A 21,213-nucleotide genomic window follows, 5' to 3' on the forward strand; every position below is an offset into this window, starting at 1 on the left:
TTTGGGGTTGGCCCCCAGTGGGTGGAGAAAAATGGGATTGGTTTAAAGTAGAGAAAGATTTGATTGTGCTAGATTATAAAGATACGCGGTGATTAAGAGCTCAGGCTGCTGACCAAAAGGTTGGCAGTTCGAACCCACCAGCCACTCTTTGGAAACCCTATGGGGCACTTCCACTCTGTCCTATAGGGTTGCTATGAGTAAGAATCGACTCAACGCAATTAGTTTTGTTTAGGTTTTTGGGTATGGTGAAATCTGTGAATATGTAAGATATTTTTCACATTTGAGTTCTTCTTTATTTTGCATTAATACTCAATAAGATTATTTATTTTAAAAATTTATACAATATATGAAGTGTTTACACAATGTTAAGAATTGATTGTCCCTAGAGTATCAGCCTGCCACTTGTCTGGCAGTTTGTCGTACCATGGTGGCTAGCGTGTTGCTGGAGGCTGTGCTACCAGTATTTCAAATACTAGCAGAGTCACCCATGGCGGATAGGTTTCAGCAGAGCTTCCAGACAAAGACAGACTAGGAAGAAGGACTTGGTGATCTACTTCTAAAAAAAAAAAATTGGCCAGTGAAAAAAACCTTATGAATAGACAAGGGAACATAGTCTGATCCAGTGCCGGAAGATGAGTCCCTCATGAGGCACTCAAAACATGACTGGGAAAGAGCTGCCTCTTCAAAGTAGAGTCGATCTTAATGATGTGGATGGAGTGACGCTTTTGGGACCTTTATTTGTTGATGTGGCATGACTTAAAATGAGAAGAAACAACTGCAAACATCCATTAATAATTGGAACATGGAATGTATGAAGTATGAATCTGGGAAAATTGGAAGTTGCCACAATGAAATAGAATACTTGAAGACAGATATCATAGGCATTAGTGAGCTGAAATGGACTAGTATTGGCTATTTTGAATCAGATACTGATATCATCCACTGTGCTGAGAATGACAAATTGAAGAGGAATGGTGTCACATTCATTGTCAAAAAGAACATTTCAGGGTCTATACTGAAGTACAACGCTGCCAATTATAGGATAATATTCATATGCCTGTGTCTTAGTTATTTAGTGCTGTTACAACGGAAATACCACAAGTGGATGGCTTTAACAAAGAGAAATTTATTCTGTCATAGTTTCGGAGGTCAGAAGTCCAAATTCAGGGTGCCAGTTTCCTGGGAAGACTTTCTGTCTCTGTCAGTTCCAGGGAAAGTCCTTGTCATCAATGTTTCCCTGCTCTAGGAGCTTCTCAGCGCAGGGACTCTGGGTCCAAAGGACGCACTCCCCTCCTGGTTCTTCATTCTTGGTGGCATGAGGTCCCCTCTCTTCTCTTCTGGATTCTCTTTTATATCTCAAAAGGAATTGACTCAAGTTATAACCTAATCCTGTAGATTGAGTCTTGTCTCATTAGCATAACTGCCTCTAATCCTGCCTCATTAATATCATAGAGGTAGGATTTACAACACATAGGAAGATCACATCAGATCACAAATGGTGGACAACCACACAATGCTGGAAATCATGGCCTGGCCAAGTTGATAAACATTTTTGGGGAATCATTTCCATCCATAACACCTACAAGGATAAGCAGTTAATACGACTGTTATTCAAATTTATGCACCAACGACTAAGGCTAAAGATGAAGAAATTAAAGATTTTCACCAGTTTCTGCATTCTGAAGTTGATCCAACATGCAATCAAGATGCATTGATAATTACTGGTGATTGGAATGGGAAAGTCGGAAACAAAAAAGAAGTGACAGTAGTTGGAAAATAATGGCTTAGGTGGTAGAAATGATGCCAGACACCACTTCGAAGTATGCTGTCTGGGGTCTTAAATGCTAACAACCGGCCATCTAAGATGCATCAATTGGTCTCAACCCACCTGGATCAAAGGAGAATGAAGAACACCAAGGTCACACAATAACTATGAGCCCAAGAGACAGAAAGGGCCACATAAACTACAGACTTACATCATCCTGAGACCAGAAGAACTAGATGGTGCCCGGCCACAACCGATGACTGCCCTGACAGAGAGCACAGCAGAGAACACCTGAGGGAGCAGGAGACCAGTGGGATGCAGACCGCAAATTCTCATAAAAAGACCAGACTTAATGGTCTGACTGAGACTAGAAGAATACTGGCGGTCACGGTTCCCAAACCTTCTGTTGGCCCAGGACAAGAACCATTCCCGAAGACAACTCATCAGACATGGAAGGGACTGGACAATGGGTTGGAGAGAGATGCTGATGAAGAGTGAGCTACTTGTATCAGGTGAACACTTGAGACTGTGTTGGCATCTCCTGTCTGGAGGGGAGATGGTACAGTAGAGAGGGTTATAAACTGGCAAAATGGTCATGAAAGGAGAGACTGGAAGGAGGGAGTGTGCTGACTCATTAGGGGGAGAGTAATTGGGAATATGTAGTAAAGTGTATATAAGTTTATATGTGACAGACTGACTTGATTTGTAAACTTTCACTTAAAGCACAATAAAAATTATTTTAAAAAACAAACAAAAAAGAAATGATGCCAGAGATTGCCTGATAGAATTTTGCAAGATCAATGACCTGTTCATTGCAGATACTGTTTTTCAGCAACATAAACCATTACTATACATGTGGACCTCACCAGATGGAATACAAGGGAATCAAATTAACTATATCTGTGGAAAGAGATGATGGAGAATCTCAATATCATCAGTCAGAACAAGGCCAGGAGCTGACTGCGGAATAGATCACCAGTTGTTCATGTGCAAGTTCAAGTTGAAGCTGAAGAAAATTAGAACAAGTCCAGGAGAGCCGAAGTACAACCTTGAGTGTATTCCACCTGAATTTAGAGACCATCTCAAGAGTAGATTTGATGCATTGAACATTAATGACCGAAGATCAGACGAGTTGTGGGATGACATCAAGTATATCATACCTGAAGAGAGCAAAAGGTCGTTAAAAAGACAGAAAAGAAAGAAGAGACCAAAATGGATGTCAGAAGAGACTCTGAAACTTGCCCTTGAGTGTAGAGTAGCTAAACCTATTGGAAAAAAATGATAAAATAAAAGCTGAACAGAAAATTTCAAGGGGCAGCTCCAGAAGACAAAGTATTGTAATGAAATATGCAAAAATGCAGAGTTAGAAAACCAAGAGAGAAGAACACAGTAGGTATTTCTCAAGCTGACAGAACTGAAGAACAAACTCAAGCTTCATGTTGCAATACGGAAGGATTCTACAGACAAAGTATTGAACAACAGAGGAAGCATCAAAAGAAGACGAAAGGAATACACAGAGTCACTATACCGAAAGGGGCTGGTTGATGTTCAACCATTTCGAAGTAGCATATAATCAGGAACCAATGGTACTGAAGGAAGAAGTCCAAGCTGCTTTGAAGGCATTGGTGAAAAACAAGGGTCCAGGAACTGACGGAATACCAGTTGAGATGTTTCAACAAACAGATGGAGTACTGGAAATATTCATTTGTCTATGCTAAGAAATTTGGAAGACAGCTGCCAGGCCAGCTGACCGGAAGAGATCCATATTTGTGCCTATTCCAAAAAAAGATGATCCAACAGAATGTGGAAATTATCGAACAGTATCATTAATACCATCCCAAAATGCACTGCCGTTGAGTCGATTCCGACTTATAGCGACCCTATAGGACAGAGTAGAACTGCCCCAGAGAGTTTCCAAGGAGCGCCTAGTGGATTTGAACTGCCAATCTCTTGGTTAACAGCTGTAGCACTTAACCACTATGCCACCAGGGTTTCCATTAATACCATAAGTAAAATTTTGTTGAAGGTAATTCAAAAATGGTTGTAGCAGCATATCAACAAGGAAGTGCCAGAACGTCAAGCCAGATTCAGAAGAGGACGTGAAACGTGGGTATCATTGCTAATGTCAGATGGATCTTGGCTAAAAGCAGAGAATTCCGGAAAAATGTTTACTTGTGTTTTATTGACTATGCAAAGACATTTGAATCTGTGAATCATAACCAATGATAACATTGGGAATAATAGGAATTCCAGAACACCTCATGGTACTCATAAGGAACTTGTACATAGACCAAGAGGCAGTCATTTGAACAGAACAAGGGGATATTGTGTGGTTTGAAATCAGAAAAGGGGTGTGTCAGAGTTGTATCTTTTTACCATACTTGTTCAGTCTGTATGCTGAGCAGTTAATCTGAGAAGGTGGACTATATGAAGAAGAATGTGGCATCAGGATTGGAGGAGGACTAATTAATAACCTGTGATATGAAGATGACACAACCTTGCTTGTTGAAAGTGAAGAGGACTTGAAGCACTTAATGATGAAAATCAAAGACTATAGCTTTAGTATGGATTACACCTCAGCATAAAACAAAAATTCTCACAACTGGACCAATAAGCAACATCATGATAAATGCAGAAAAGATTGAAGTTGTCAAGGATTTTGTTTTACTTGGATCCACGATCAATGCCCATGGATGCAGCAGCCAAGAAATCAAGCGACTTATTGCATTGGGCAAATCTGCTGCAAAAGACCTCTTTAAAGTGTTAAAAAGCAAAGATGTCACTTTGCGGGCTAAGGTGCGCCTGACCCAAGTAATGGTATTTTCAGTTGCCTCATATACGTGTGAAAGCTGGGCAATGAATAAGGAAGACCAAAAAAGAATTGATGCCTTTGAATTATAGTGTTGGCGAAGAATATCGAATATGCCATGGACTGCCAGGAGAACAAACTAATCTGTCTTGGAAGAAGTACAGCCAGAATGCTCCTTGGAAGCAAGGATGGTGAGACCTTGTCTCATGTATTTTCAACATGTTATCAGGAGAGACTAGGCCCTGGAGAGGGACATCGTGCTAGGTAAAGTAGAGGGTTAGTGAAAAAGAAGACCCTTAATGAGATGGATTGACACAGTGGCTATAACAGTGGGCTCAAACATAACAACAATGGTGAGGATGGTGCAGGACCGGGCAGTGTTTCAGTCTGTTGTGCATAGGGTTGCCATGAGTCTCTGTGAGTCGGAACTGACTCAATGGCACCTAACAACAACAAAGAGTATCAGTTCCATGAGGTCAGGTATGTGTCTCTTTTGTTTATTCCCAAGCCCATAGATTAGTGTCTGACACATAGAAGGTATTCAGTAAGTGTTTTTAAGATGGATGGATGGATGGGTGGGTGGGTTGCAACGAAAAGAATAAGACAGAGGACTGGACTTAAAGAAGTTAACAGTCTGGTAAAGATGGTTACAGTTATCCACACATCCATAAATCATGTTCTTAAAGGAGCAGTTTTACTTTGGGGTTGTTGTTAGGAGCTATGTTGAAGCTTGAGAAAATTCTGAAAGGAAATGAAAATTTCCCCTCTCCCTAAGTCATGTCAATTCTCCAAGTCACCCAGGTTTGGAATCTTTACCCCATAGCCAGCCTTTTCACCAACACTGTGGAGTTTTCCTTTGAATCGCTGTGTTAGTTGTCCCTTTTGCCCTGTTGCTTCTTGTTATTTCCCTTGTCCAGGCCCGCCTCACTCACCCCTGAATTACTGCACCAGCCTTTGGGCCTCCTTCCTGACTGCAGCCTTTCCGCTGTGTAATCCATTCTGCATATTGCTGCCAGACCTTGTCTCCAAAGAATGCATGTCAGAGAATCTATTTCTGATTGAAATTTGAGCCTCTGCTCATCTTTGTATTTTCACAGAATGAAGCTACAAAAAAAAAATATTCAGAAGGAATTACTCCTTTCCTACCATAGCAGCTTTTTCACATCTAGAGGCAAGTCCAGCTGCAAAGATTTGCAGACTCCACTGAATTCACTGACACCCTGGAAATACCTTCTTAGGCCCAACGGCAAACCTCCCTGTGGCCTGTGAACCCTCAAACACTGATATTTTTTCAGACAAAACAAACATTTTATAGAGTCACTTTGACATCATTTTGAAATGCTAAGAAAAGCGAAAGAAAGCTACCTCTTGGAATTCACGGCTTTTTAATTTCTATATTCAGTTGATAACTCCCTGGAAACCCAAACTTCAGCTTTATTTTTGTCAGCAGGAAAATATGGATTTATCTGTTCCCCACATTATTTAATATTATAATTTAGTAGTGTTCATTATTTGCTAATTGGGATGAAAATTAGATCTTTTTATGTCTTTAGAAGTAGCCATGAAAACTTTTTGATAAAACCTTTGTAAGATAAAGATACTATTTAGTCCATTTATTCATATGGTGTTTATTCGAGAAGTTCCATTTGTTAGAAAAGTTCCATCTTAAAAGAATATGGATAAAAATTATTGATTTAAAATAATTAAAAAATTCTCTCTTAAGCTCAAACACATAATATTTAGCATTTCCTTTCTTTAACTTATGTTCCAAGAAGAAACACTCCTTAGTTTTTATTCCAAAAGTGAGGTTGAGCTACAGAAGGGTTTTACTGATAGAATCCCTTTCTGGTAATGTCTCCAAATTCTTGAACTTCATTGCCCACTGTCTTTACTGCTGATGTCTTTTGAAGGCTGGTAGTGGCCCTGGTGGTGCAACAGTTAAGCTCTCAGCTGCTAACCAAAAGGTTGTGTGGTTGGAATTCCTCCAGTGGCTCCGTGGGAGAAAGCCCTGGTGATCTGCTCCCATGAAGATCAGAGCCGGGGGAACCCCACGGGCAGCCGTGCGTGGTCACATGGGGCTGCTGTGAGTCCAAACCAACAGCGGCAGTAGATGAAGGAGCCCTGGTGGCGAAACGGGTAAGTGGTCAGCTGCTAACTGAAAGGTAGGAGGTTTGAACCCATCTGGCGGCTCCGGCTCAGCTCCATGGGAGAAAGCCCTGGCGATCTGCTCACTGAAGACTGCAGCCTAGAACACCCTCTGTGGCAGCTCTACTCTGTCACAAATCAACTCGAGGGCACCTAACAACAGCAATAGCTGTTGATCAAGTTTTGTGTTTTGTTTAACTTATTTTTTTTTAAATCTCTCAAGATAGAAATGCTAAATACCACTCTCATTTTGTCTCTCTCCTGCTTAAAAACCTCAGTGGTTTTCCTAGTTCTGTTTTGTCAACATTTGCTGCATGCTTTATTCTCTGGCATACTCTGAGGCTCTGCTTTTGGTGCCGGGGATATAAACATGACTGTCCTGCGGCCTCCTTCCTTGCAGAGCTCATAACTCAGTAAGGGAGACAGATGAGTAAATAACTGACTACAATCCGGCTTGATAAACGCCACGTCGGAGGTTGTGAGCAAAGTGCCCTGGGAGCAGCAAGGAGTGATTGATTCAAGGGAAGGGGGTGGGGAGAGGATCGGGGAAGACTAAACAGCACAAGTGACGTTTGAGTTGAGCCTTAGGGGATGAATAGAGTTTTGCCAGATGGACAAAGGGGTGGGGGCGGGGACCCTCCAGACTCACACAAAAACCTGAGAGTGTGAAAGTTTGTGCCTTTGTCTAAATAGTGGTGAGCAGCCTGTGGAGCTGAGGACGAAGTCGGGTGTATAAAGGGGATGTTGGGATCTGAGGCTGCTGAGATACTCTAGGGCCATATTGTATTGATCAAGCTTCGACTTGATCTATAGCTTCTCAAGATTAGTGAAGAAAAATAGATTCCTATTTTAAAGTAGGGAAATGGCGTGGTGAGATCTCTGCTTTAGATGGATGATTCTGGCAGCAGTTGTAAGGTGATTTGAATGGTGGTGCCAGGGGACAAGAAGACCAGTCAGCAGGCTACTGCCGTGTTCTGCACAAGAGATGAGGGTCTGAGCCAGTGCGGGACCAGCAGTGATGGAAATGAGGGCACAGATTTGGAAACCATTTCTGAGGGGGCCTTGGTAATTGATGACATGTGGGAGAGGGGGCCAAAAAAATTGGCCTGGGTAACTTGGGAATGTAGTGATGCTGCTAACCAAAACAGGGAGCCTAGGAGAAGAAACAGCTTAAGGGGTGAAAGTGATGAATTTGATTTTGGATATATTGAGTTTGGATGTGGAATACCCGGTTGGAGATGCCAAATGAAAAGCCATAAATGCAAACGTAGAGCCTGTAGGAAAGTATCTTGGGTAGAGATAAGTTTATAATCCTTTAGCAAAGTGATTTTCAGTCAGGAGGAGGGTGGGAGGACATTGTTCTCCTGAATTTTGATATGTGGGATTTCTTTTTAACTATTTATATGCTGTTCTTCCTCCCCACCCCAGGTTCTGATATTGCCCTGCTAGAGTGTTCCCCACTCACCCCCAGTTGAGAATCCACCACCATAATGACTCATAGGTACATGTCCTATTTCATTTGTGTTGGGGCATAAAAATGTTTAAGCACTGTTAGCATCTTTTCTTACAGACTGAAACCAGAGAACAGACCTAAATAGACTCCCTGAGGACCACCAACATTAAAGGGGCAGATGGAGAAGAGTTACCTGCAAATTAGAGAGGAGGAACTGTCATAGGAGAGAGTGAGGAAGTGGGGAGGAGAGGTTTCATGGATAAGGGAAGGAGGTCAGCTGTGACAGTTGAGACCTTGAAGGGGGCAGAGCGAGCACTGGGAGGCTTTGGGGTGAGGAGGTCATGGGTGCGAGCAGTTTCAGTGGAGTGATGGAGCAGAAGCTGGGTTATGCAGCGGGTTGAAGAGTGAATGCTGTTGGGAAGTGGAACTGGTGAGCATTGTTCTTTTTTTGTAAATGATATTTTATCGTGTTTAAGGTAAAAGTTTACACAGCAAATTAGGTTTCCATTTAACAATTTCTGTACAAATTATTCAGTGGTATTGGTTACCTTTTTCACAACGTGTCATCATTCTCATTTATTCTGTTCTAGTTGTACCATTTCCAGTACTCTAGTTTTCCTGCCCCCTGACCTTCTCGGCTTTGCTAATTTTGGACCATTCAGTCTCCTATAGATGATTTTTTAATGTCACAAGAGGTACTCTTTATTTTATGAGCCAATCTGTTATTTAAAGGTGATCTCAAAGAGTATTTTTAGTTTAAGGTTTAAAGAGTATCTCAGGGCGATAGTCTCAGGGAGTCCACTGGTCTCAACCAGTCTGGTAAGTCTGGACTTTTTAACAATTTGAGTCTATTCTACTTTTTTCTCCTATTTTACCAGGATCCATCTATTATGGCCCTGATCAGAATGGTCAGTAGTGGTAGCCAGGCACCATCTAGTTCTTCTGTTCTGTGGACAAGTTTTTTCTCTGAGCCTTTGGTTTCCTTCTTTCTCTTTTGCTCTGGACGAGTAGAGACTAATAGTTGTATCTCAGATGGCCACTCAAAAGTGTTTAAGACCCCGGCCACTACTCACCATGTGGGGATGTAGAACCAGTGGTATCACTAGGGTTTGTGTCACCCCGTGCAGTAACTCATGGTGTCATCCTTCCCTGCCATGGACCTCCTCCCATGGGCCTCCTCTCATACCAGACCATGCAGAATCCTTAGTAATATTTATTATCAATTTTAATCATAGGATAATATTTGATAAATATAGTTGTAAATTGCTTAAATGTAATATTTCTTAGATTACATGAATACTAACAAAATTATTTTGTAAAATCTACATTGGATTACAACATTATCAGTAACTGAGTAGAAGCCTTTTTTGATTTTTCTCCTTTTCCTTTAATTACTACTTCATTCTTTAAAAAGTTACTGATACAAGTTTCAAATACTAGTTACCACAATAATGTAGCTAAAACACCAGAAAATTTGACAAAATTGGCGCCTATAAATACACCAGCGACAATGAAAACAGCAGCGCATGCTTGTAGTGCGCGCAGATGGAACCACGTGATTCGAAGCGTCATTGTAATTGGGTGATAGTGACCACGTGGCTGGAGCATGTCAGAGGTTCCAAAAGTAAATGAGCCTAGAGTTTTAGCCTTGTAGGTATATTGATGCATGTAAGCTGGGCTTACAAAAAATGTTTTTGTTGCTAATAACTAACTACAGGGATATTTTTATAAAAAAATAATAAATTTCTGCTGAAACACTGCACAACAAATTTATGCACAGTCATTTTGGTGTCATCCCCTCTGACAGTGCCACCGAGTACAGTCCATATCCCCTGTACACGCCCCCCCGCTCCCCCCCATGATGCCACTGTGGAGAACACAGACTTCATGAACTGTATTACGCCAGTTAACTGAATTGTCCCATGAGACGATGGTCCTAAGCCTTCAAACCCAGAAAACCAGTCTCGCGAGGTATTTGGTTATGTCTAAGGATTATCTGTAACTATGTCCGCTATGTGGTTTATTATACATATATATGAATATACATGCATGCACACAGATATCTATAAGTACATATACCTACAGACACATCTTTCTGTGTACACGTATGTACCCACATATTCATACCAATACACATATATGCCTATATACATATTTGTGTAACCACACACATATTTTTTGGTTGTAGCTGGTGGTGTTGCAAAATTATATTTGTCACGTCCTTTACCAAAAATGTTCTTTTCTCTTGTGCGGTTCTTAGTGACATCATTTACCTTGGTCAAGCTGTGTTTACTTCACCCACATTTGATGCTGCCTTTTCCATCACCGAAAATAATAAGTGTCTGCTGTCTTGAGTGTGCTTCCTCCTGTCCCCTCCATCCTCGATAGCACCTATGAGCGTTGGTCTCTGTGTATATGTCTTTTCTTTTCTTATAAAAATGCGGTTATATAATATTTGTCATTTTGTGATTACCATCCTCCAGGTTCATCCACGTTATGTTTTGAGGGCTCGTCATCATTCTTTATGGCTGCATAGTATTTCGTTATAGGCATCTACTGCATTTCGTTTATCCATTTATCCGTCGTTGGACCACTTATTTCTTAAGGAAATTTGGCTGTGAATGGGAGAGAAAGTAGTTGCTTAAGAATTTATATGATGGGAAAGAACTAATGGAATGCTAAAATGATAAGATTCTGGATGAGTGTGAGGATGAAAGGGTTAGGAGAACCTATAGAGGCTTGCTAAATCTTCCTGCCTTGGTATTAATTCCTTTACTAGATCCAAACAAAACGAAAGACCATTTGCGTTGAGTCAGTTCTGACTCATAGTGTCAGAATAGAACCGTTTGGTCCATGGGGTTTTCAATGACTGTGATCTTTTGGAATTAGGTGGCCAAGCCTTTCTTCTAAGATGTCTCTGGGTGGATTCAAACCTTCAACCTTTTGGTTAGTAGCTGAGCATTTAACCGTTTGCACCCGGCCCCCCATAATCTGGCCCACTCTTTGCTTTTATCCCACGCACAAGTGGGCACACATTCTCTGCCCTGGAGACACCCTTCGTGCTTTTACCCTTTCTTAGAGTGTGTTGCCATCGTTCCGTCACATCTCTAAACCGTATCCGTTCTTCAAGGCTGTCGTGAGTCTCCTTACCTTTATGGAACCTTTCCTGAATTGGTAGTAAAAAGGAAGTGCATTGGATTAAGTGTCAGAAGATGTGAGTTGAACCCTTAGCTCTGCCACAATGTGTATGACCTTGAAAAAGTCACTTGATACCTCTTTGCCTTGGTTTTCTTGTCAGTAATGCCTGATCTGACTTACATTCAGGCTTGTTTAAGACTCAGGTGAGATCATGTTTGTGAAAGGTCTTTGAAATTTCAAAACACAGCACCAGTGTGTGATGTTACGATTTCCTGACTACTTTTTAAAAAATGGGTTTCATTCATTTACTTACGGTTTTTACTGAATAAATTTAGTCATTCATTATACCGAGGGTGTAGTGATGAACAAGTCCCTGTCTGTGGGGCTTCGGTTCTATTGCTGGAGAGAGAAAACAAACAAGTATATAATGTTTGGTAGCTTAAGTGCTATAAAGAAAAATAAGGTGAGATCAGGGGGTGGGGACTAAAGAGTTAACAGGGAAGAGTGCTGTTTTAGATACTGTCGGCAGGCAGGGAAACCTCTCTGAGGTGACATTTGAGCAGAGATTAAGTAAGGGAGCAAGGCCGAGTGGCCATCTGGGGGAGGAGTGCCTTCACAGGGGGGAGGGCAGCAGATGCAAAGGCCCTGAGATGGGAACATGCTCAGTGCGTTCCAGAAACAGCAAGGAGGCCAGTGTGACCTACAGGTTACCCTGAGGATGTTGTATTTTATGCTAAGGGTGATGGGAAGCAACTGGAAGGTTTTGAGCAGAGGAAGGACTTGCCTTTATTTATATATTTATTCATTTATATTTTGCTTTTTATTGTGGTAAAATGCACATACCATAAACGTCACTCTTTTTTAATGTGTGTTGTTCAGTGGCATTTAGTACATTCACAGTATTGTGCAACCATCCCCACTATCTAGTTCCAGAATGTTTTTATCACCCCAGAAGGAAACTTCAAGCCCATTAAACAGTTATTCCCCATTCGCCCCTCTCCTCCTGGCAGCCACTGATGTGCTCGCACCCTGTCTCTGTGGCTTTGCCTGTCTGACCAGGCTTGCGTGGACAGTGCCCACTCTGGCCTCCGTGTGGGAATGGACTGCAGAGGGTAGGCGCAGAAGCAGGAGCCAGAGCTCTGGGATCGTGGCAGAGGACCAGAGGAGAGAGGGTCAGATTCTAGACATGGTTTGAAGGTATCGCTGATGGAATTTGCTAATGGACTAGATGTTGGGGAGTGTGAAAGAAAAAGGGGAGTAAAAGTGATTCCACAGTTTTTGGCCTGAGCCAGTGAGTCAGTGGTAGGCTTTTACTGAATAGGGAAGACCGGGGAAGAGGGAATGGGTTTTGGGGGGAAATTGATCCTTTTTTGGTGATCTTGTTTATACAAAGATGTCACCTTGAAGACTGAGGTGCGCCTGACCCAAGCCACGGTATTTCCAGTTGCATCACATGCATGCAAAAGCTGGACAATGAATAAGGAAGACAGAAGAATTGATGTCTTTGAATTGTGGTGTTGGCGAAGAATATTGAACATACCATGGACTGCCTAAGGAATAAACAAGTCTGTCTTGGAAGAAGTACAACCAGAAAGCTCCTTAGAAGCAAGGATGGCAAGACTGTGTCTTACGTACTTTGGACAAGTTGTCAGGAGGGATCAGTCCCTGGAGAAGGACATCATGCTTGGCAGAGTACAGGGTCAGCGGAAAAGAGGAAGACCCTTAATGAGATTGATTGACACAGTGGCTGCAACAATGGGCTCAAGCATAACAACGATTGTGGGCATGGGGCAGGACCGGACAGTGTTTCGTTCTGTTGTACATAGGGTCGATGGCACCTAACAACAATGACAACATTTATATAATTTAGAACTTAATGAGAAAATTTTAATTAAAGCTGTAAGGATCTTAGAGATCATCTAGTTAAAGGTGGAAAATAATATGTAAGATTAAAAAAAGATACTCGTGCTCTGAGACCAGAACTGGATGGTGCTTGGCTACCATTGCTGCACATTTTGATCAAAGATTCCATAGAAGAATCCTGATCAAAAGGGAGAAAATGCAGAACAGAATTTCAAATTTGCATGGACTCCAGAATTCCTGGAGTCACGGGGGCTGGGTGAACCCCTGAAACTATTGCTCTGAGATAATCTTTAAACCTTACACCAAAAAATATCCCCTGAAGTCTTCTTAAAACCAAATAATAGTTTAGCTTAACTAGTGAAAAAAAAAAAAAAAGGCCTGCCTTGAGCATTTTAAGAACTGTCTATGTGGGATCAAATTGACAACAGCAACTGGAAAGATTAGATAGAAACTTTAGGGGACAGCGAGTTTATGTTAATGGGGGAGGAACAACTCAGAAAAGGAGGGAGAGAATGGCTGTACAACTCAAAGAATGTAATCAATGTCACTGAATTGCAGATGTAGAAACTGTTGAATTGGTATGTGTGTTTTTCCTGTGTATATTCTCAACAACAACAAAATAAATAAAATTTAGAAGGAAAAAAAAGGATACTCGCCACCTCCTATCAACATGGTGAATCTTTCCCACTCACCCCCAGCCCCTTCAGTGTTTGTTGACTAACTGCTGTTAACAAGTGTGTCATATTCCTCAAGTGTTGGGCCAGAAAGAGGGTTGAAAACCACTAACCTACTTAGATCCCTTATTTTATGCATGAGAAAACCAGGGCTGAAGAGCCCAAGGATTCAAAGTGAGCTGTTCTCTTAGTAATTGCTTCATGTGCGTTAGTCTTTCCTTTTAATTTGATCATAAACTCCTTGATAGCAAAAATTACGTCTTAAATTCTTTCCACTTTTCTTTGTACCTAGAACAGTGCCAAATAATAATAGGCATCACCCCAGATTGAGCATAAAACCTAATGAAGAAAAGAAGTCCGTAAAATAAGAACTGTGGTCTTACCCACTCTTCTTAGTAAAGGCTTATTCAAGGCTGGATTTCCCAGTAGGTTTGGGGCACCAGCAAAAAAGAAACACCAAAGCAAACAAAAAAGAGAGAGTGCTAGAGATTGATTGATCCGGTTTTGAAGAACTAACCAAACATTTGGAATTGGATAACCCAGAGAGAAGGCACTAAGAAATGATTTTTATTTCCTTAGAGCATGTAACTTCTGTGCACGACAGTTCAGTATTGCTTTGATATTGAATTACATGGGGGTGGGGCCAAAATAATTTTCCCAGTGGTTAAGATTTTAGAGGTGTTACTCAGCCCTGGGGACTCTTTCATGTATGTCTGGTGCTTTCTCATATGTGTGTTTGACATCAGTATTAAGTTGTGCCCATTGTCGCTGTTATTCTCTAATTGGTGGTTGTTTAAAAGCATGCAATTAAAGGCTGTAGCTCTAATTTGCTGTGTTTTGAGATGGCTGAAAAATTCTTATGTTTTTTCCCCTTTCATGCTAATTTTAAAAAGTAATACTTTTTGTGTGACAAGAGCTACCAGTGGGACATTCCAGCATTAACATTAAATGAGAAATGTCACCTGGGATAAAAATCAAAAACCAAACCTGTTGCTGTCGAGTCGATTCTGACTTACGGTGACCCCATGTGTTACCGAGTACAACTGCTTCATAGGGTTTTCTTCACTGTAACCTTAATGGAAGCAGGTCACCAGGCCTTCCTTCGGTGATACTGGTGGGTGGGTTTGAATACAATAGACTAACTTGAATGGATGCTCACAGCTGATCACTGATGTACTTTAGAGGCAACTTTATATACCTCTGACCCATGGTACTGGTTTTCAGCCCTTGCTTTTGCAATGAACGGTGCATACAACCCCGGATGCCTTTTTTTTTTTTTTTGTACAGGCATACAATTTATTTATTTTAATTGTGCTTTAGGTGAAAGTTTACGGAACAAATTAGTTTCTCATCAAACAATTAATACACAAATTGTTTTGTGACATTGGTTGTCAACCCCGTGATACGTCAACACTCTCCCCTTCTCCACCCCAGTTTCCCTGTTCCATTTGTCTAGTTTTCCAGTCCTTCCCTGCCTTCTCGGATGGTGTATCCATTTAGTCTCGTATACGTGACTGAACTATAAAGCGCATTCCTCATGTGTGTTATTGTTTGCCTATAGCCCTGTCTAATCTTTGGTTGAAGGATGAACCTTGGGAGTGACTTCAGTACTGAATTAAAAGGCTGTCCGGGGGTCATACTCTTGGGGTATCTCCAGTCTCTGTCAAACCAGTAAGCCTGGTCTTTTTTTTTTTGTGTGTGAATCTGAATTTTGTTCTACATATTTCTACTGCTCTGTCCAGGACCCTCTATTGTGATCCCTGTCAGAGCAGTCGGTGGTGGGAGCCGGGCATCATCTAGTTGTTCTGGGATCAGTCTGGCAGAAGTTGTGGCAGTTGTGGTCCATTAGTACTTTAGACTAATCTTTCCCTTGTTTTTTTGGTTTTCTTTATTCTCCTTTGCTCCAGCCATTAGATGTATCTTAGATGGCCACTCCCGGATGGTTTTTTTGATCTAAAGCTGGCTCTCATAGGCTGGCTTAAGAATTAGGGATACACTTTGATTGTAAACTTCCTTCCTTCCTTTCTTTTCCCATTGCCTTCTGTCCCTGGCTTCAAAGCTAGATAAAACTGAGTGATCGTTAGAGGGAATAAACCTGAAACCTTGACATTTTGGATACTTGGGGTCAACCAAGTACAGCAAGGCTTATAGAAACACATCTGTATTTTCAATAAAGTAGAAAAAAAGCTATACTTGTGTTTGACATGTTAGTACTTTTGAGTAGAGAGACCAGCTCTGTGTTTAAAATTTTAGTCTAAGGAATCAAAAATTTTCTTTCTGCTTTACTTGAGTTTGTTTCTTAATATATATGATATTTTTCTATGGGTTTTATGGTTCTAAACTAAAAATGAAATTGATATGTCCTTTTAGGACATATTCCTTCATTCAGAAAATAATTTTTCAGTGTCTTCTGTGTATTTTCTTTTTTTTTTTTCTGTGTATAGAATGCAACAGTTGGTACAATGATAAATTGTTGATATTTATTATTATCTTCTAAGATTATTATCTTCCAAGCACTGACTGCGTTAGGCGTTTGCATACATTTCACACATTATTCCCCCAACAGTATGAAAGCAGTAGTCCTAACAGGAATGTGGAGCTCTGGTGGCACAGTGGTTAAGAGCTCAACTGCGAACCAAAAGGTCAGCAGTTTGAATCCACCAGTTGCTCCTTGGAAACCCTGTGGGCAGTTCTACTCTGCCCTATAGGATCACTATGAGTTGGAATTGACTTGACAGCAATGGGTTTGGTTCAGGTTTGGTAGTAAGAATATATGCTTTGTTAAGGGCAGGGGCTCTTCTCTGTCTGTGTTCTGTTTCTCCTTTATTTGTGTTGATGAGAACAATGCCTGCCACATAGTAGGTACTCAGCAAATGTTTTTCTAACAAATGAATTATTTTTTGTTTAATTCTCAGGACCACCCTATCAGGTAGATGTTACTCTTCATATATTGCCATTGGTAGCAGAGCCAGGATTCAAGGTTATGCTCTTAGCCATTCACTCCATGTTGTGTGAAAGGTAATTTTCAGTTCCTGCTTCTACATAGTAGACATGAAGCACATCAATATAAAAGGTTGAACACTAAGGCAGCAGTTATTTCTATACAAGAGATGTCAAAAGGGCTGGAAGAATTAAAAGCAACTGAGATATGAGTAACCAAAACCAAACCCAACCCACTGTCGTCGAGTCAATTCCGACTCATGGCAAGCATATAGGACAGAGTAGAACTGCTCCATAGGGTTTCCAAGGAGCACCTGGTGGATTTGAACTGCAGACCTTTTGGTTAGCAGCCGCAGCTCTTAGCCACCAGGGTTTCCCTGAGATACGGGTAAGTACATGTAAATCACCTAGAGCTGGTTCTGTACACAATAAATGCTTTATGTGTTGACTATTACTGTCACTACCCTTGTATCGGCATCGTTATCATCATTGTTATTTTTATGAATCCTGTGGGCTGTCTAAAGTATGTAAAGTGTCCATGTCTGGGTTGAAGTGGTCAGAGCTGGTTTAGTGAACAAGAGGATCCTTGCAGCTGGGACAGAAAGTGGGCAGGCAGGGTCAGGAGAGGAGATGCCGTTGATGAGAAGGTTCCTATAAACTTGGACTGATGCAAACGTCTCTGTTCCCTCTTCCTCGGACAGTAAGGAGACCAGTATGTCTGGCCCCGATGGGGTATGTGGGTTACTAGGGAGAGTAAAGATTAAGATTGACAATTGGGAATTGTTTATTTTGTTATGAATGCTACACTGTATTCGTAAAATTGGATTTGAAACCCTGTGAGCAACCAAATATCCTTTAAAGCAAAACAAAATTATATGGTCCTTTCTTATGCTAGAATCTGTAGTCACAATATTGTATCTGCTTGATAAATAATATTGCTGCCTTTGGTGTCACGTGGCCTGTGAGACAAACTTTGTCCTAATAAAAAGGTCACTTCCATTTGGCCTTGAATGGAAGTTTTTGAAAGTTAAGAACCTAATTTACCAACGTCTTCCACAGTGATTGACTCAAATGTATCTGTAAGGATTTGTAAGCGTTTATAGATGCGGCCGTAGACTCCTTAACAGGCTAGAACTGTCTAGGAGACCAGGCTTGTGCCTTGTCCATCCTTGTCTTTCTTCCAGCATTGACACTGTTCCTGGCATACAGTAAGAATGCAGTAAACTGTAGTTGAATTGAATTTTTGAAGCCCGTGAGGCTGGCCACTTTTGCATTTGTGGGACTGATTTGCACCTGAGCTATATTTTTGGGATCTGTAACCCCTTTAATGTTGTTTTAGGTCCAGCCTGATGACTGGAGGGGCTAAGCGAGGAGCTTCCAACCCGTGGCTCCTTGAGGAGCCGGAGGAGACCAGAGGCTTGGGCTTTGACGAAATCCGGCAACAACAGCAGAGAATTATCCAAGGTACTGACACCCCCGGAGTGTGGGCTCAGAAGCCTGGCCAGATTTGGACTCCAGCCACAAATGTTCCTTATCCCCATTGAAAATCAGAGTGAAAACTGTTGGTCTTTCACAGCTCTTGATGTTTTTGTGGCTTAGGCATGCCTGGGGGAGAGATAGCTGCTGTCATCTGTTGGGAGAGCTCACTGAGGCAGTGATTCTAAGTGGCCGAGAGCAGGGAGAGCGGTGGGGAGTGTACTATGCCCAGGGGAATCAGCTGTTTGTGCCCTCCCTTTTCTTTGCCATCAGGAGTTATTCCCTGAACACAAGACTCCATCTTTCTTTTGTATAAAAATAAGTCAATTTGGCTTTTACCTTTAAGTTCATCTTGCCTAGCAGCTGTTAAACCTGCTAATTATTATTATTTATTGTGGTAAAAATATATATAGGCAGTCCCCAGGTAACAAATGAGATCCATCCTAAGTGTGTCTTTAAATCTTTAAGTCGAATTTGTAGGTAAGTCAGAATGGGCGCATCCAGTTGTTAGTTAGCCTTAGTTTAGGGCAAGAAAAGGCTCGAAGCCTTTTAAATGATGTAAAAGCTGGATGTGCAGTGAGCGGAGGTGATTGTGATAAAGAATTTGTTGTGAGCAGGGGTTGGTTCAGTCATTTCAGAGTGAGGGCGAATTTACATAACATTAAAGAGCAAGTACCAGCTGTCTATATGTCAGAGATTCCTAACCCGAGGACTGCCTATATAACAAAATGTTTGCCCTTTCACCGTTTTTTTTGTTCAGTGACATCAGTTACGTCACCATGTTGTACAACCATCAACCCTATCTGTTTCCAAATTTTTCCTCAGCCTTGACAGAAGCTCAGTGCCCCTTAAGCAGTAACTTCCCATTTCCTTCTCCCACCCACCCCTGGTATACTTTAGCTTCTATACATCTGCCTCGTCTAGATATTTCATATAAGTGAGATCATGCAGTTGTTCTGTTGTATCTGACTTACTGTATTTTTACACAAATAAGGCAAGCCTTATACGGTTGTTTGCCAACCACACTTCCCCCAGCGAGGTATTTTCCTAAGTGCCGCTATGCCAGTTTTTTTTTCACATGTTGCTGTAAAAAATTAGCATAATTCTCATAAGACCAGACTTAATGGTCTGACTGAGACTAGAAGGACCCCGGTGGTCGTGGCCCTCAGACCTTCTGTTGGCCCAGGACAGGAACCATTCCCGAAGCCAACTCTTCAGACATGGATTGGACTGGACAATGGGTTGGAGAGGGATGCTGGTGAGGACTGAGCTTCTTGGATCAGGTGGACACTTGAGACTATGTTGGCATCTCCTGCCTGGAGGGGAGATGAGAGGGTGGAGGGGGTTAGAAGCTGGCGAAATGGACACGAAAAGAGAGAGCGGAGGGAGAGAGCGGGCTGTCTCATTCGGGGGAGAGTAATTGTGAGTGTATAGCAAGGTGTATATGGGTTTTTGTGTGAGAGGCTGACTTGATTTGTAAACTTTCACTTAAAGCACAATAAAAATTATAAAAAAAATTACCATAGCGTGCTTATGCAAATACCTTGCTGGGGGAGCGTGGTTGGCAAACATAGAAGGTGTGTGTCATTTGCGTAAAAATACGGTATTTTACTCAGCATGTTTTCAAGGCTCATCCATGTCGTGGCATGTATCAGAATTTCATTTCCCTTTATGGTTGAGTAATATTCCATTGTATGTATATACCACATTTTGCTTATCCATTCATCCACTGATGGACATTTGGGTGGTTTTGGCTATTGTGAATAGTGCTGTAGTGAACAATGACGTACAAGTGTTTGTGTCCTCGCGTTCAAGTCTTTTAGGTGTATACCTAGGAGTGGAATTGCTGGGTGCAGTGGTTAAGAGCTCACCTGGTAACCAAAAGGTCAGCAGTTCAAATACACCAGCTTCTCCTTAGAAACGCTGTGGGGCAGTTCTGCTCTGTCCTATAGGGTCACTATGAGTCGGAAGTGACTGGACTGAAAAAAACTTTTTTTTTTTTAATGGTAGTTCAGTGTTTAACTTTTTGAGGAACTGCCAAACTGTTTTCCACAGCAGCTGCACCATTTTACAATCCTACTAACAGTAGATGAGGGCCTGAGATTCTCCACATCCTTGCCAACACTTGATGTTTTCCGTTTTCCTAAAAATAGCCATCCTAGTGGGGGTGAAGTAGTATCTCACTGTGGTTTTGATTTACTTTCCCCTAATGAGCCCTGGCGGTGCAGTGCTTAAAGCAGTCAGCTGCTAACCAAAGGTTGGCAGTTTGAACCCACCAACCATTCCTCAGGAGACAGATGTGGCACCTTACGGGGCAGTTCTACTCTGTCCTACTGGGTGGCAATGAGTTGAAGTCAGCTCAATGGCAGTGGATTTTTTTTTCCCCTTTGGTAATGAATAGTGACGTTGAGCATCTTTTCATGTACTTGTTGGTCAATTGTATATTTTTGCTAAACCTGCTAATTATTTTTTAAATTTTCTCCTTTTTAAATTTCAGAACAGTGCATGATTGTTATTTAAAGGTAAAGCAATACAAGGCTATATAAAAAGAAAAACCCTTCTTATTGTTTCTCCAAGCCCAAACTGTAAATGGGTTAATATGTATTTCCCTGGATGTTTTTTCTATTCATGTACATGCGTATATACAGTACAAACACACACATTTTATATAAATGGGGTCATGATATACTTTTTTTTTACTTAATATGTGTCACGGACATTTTTTCATGTCAGTATGTACAGATACGTTATTCTTTCTAACTCTCCCTTTCTTAAACAGTTTAAATGAGGTATAGTTGATACAGTACAAATTACACATATTTAAAGTGTATGATTCTGATAAGTTTGTATTTGTTTTTTTGTTTTTAAGAAACCATGTACCCATTAGCAGTCACTTCCCGTTCCTTCCTCCCCTGACTCCCTGGCAACTAATCTACTTTGTGTTTCTCTG

At 41.4% G+C, this 21,213-nt stretch overlaps 1 protein-coding gene across 2 annotated transcripts in view; it reads left to right on the forward strand.

Moving 5' to 3' along the window:
- The window catches only part of STX8 (syntaxin 8), a 344,032-nt gene that overhangs the window by 46,680 nt on the left and 276,139 nt on the right, over positions 1-21,213 (forward strand). For both annotated transcript variants that reach the window (XM_049861531.1, XM_049861530.1), the window contains exon 5: positions 18,127-18,251. In XM_049861531.1, the coding sequence (XP_049717488.1) occupies positions 18,127-18,251 (125 nt within the window). The remainder of the gene's footprint in view (positions 1-18,126; positions 18,252-21,213) is intronic.

The sequence above is a fragment of the Elephas maximus genome, chromosome 19 (assembly GCF_024166365.1).
Source record: "Elephas maximus indicus isolate mEleMax1 chromosome 19, mEleMax1 primary haplotype, whole genome shotgun sequence".
NCBI classification, from domain to species: domain Eukaryota; kingdom Metazoa; phylum Chordata; class Mammalia; order Proboscidea; family Elephantidae; genus Elephas; species Elephas maximus.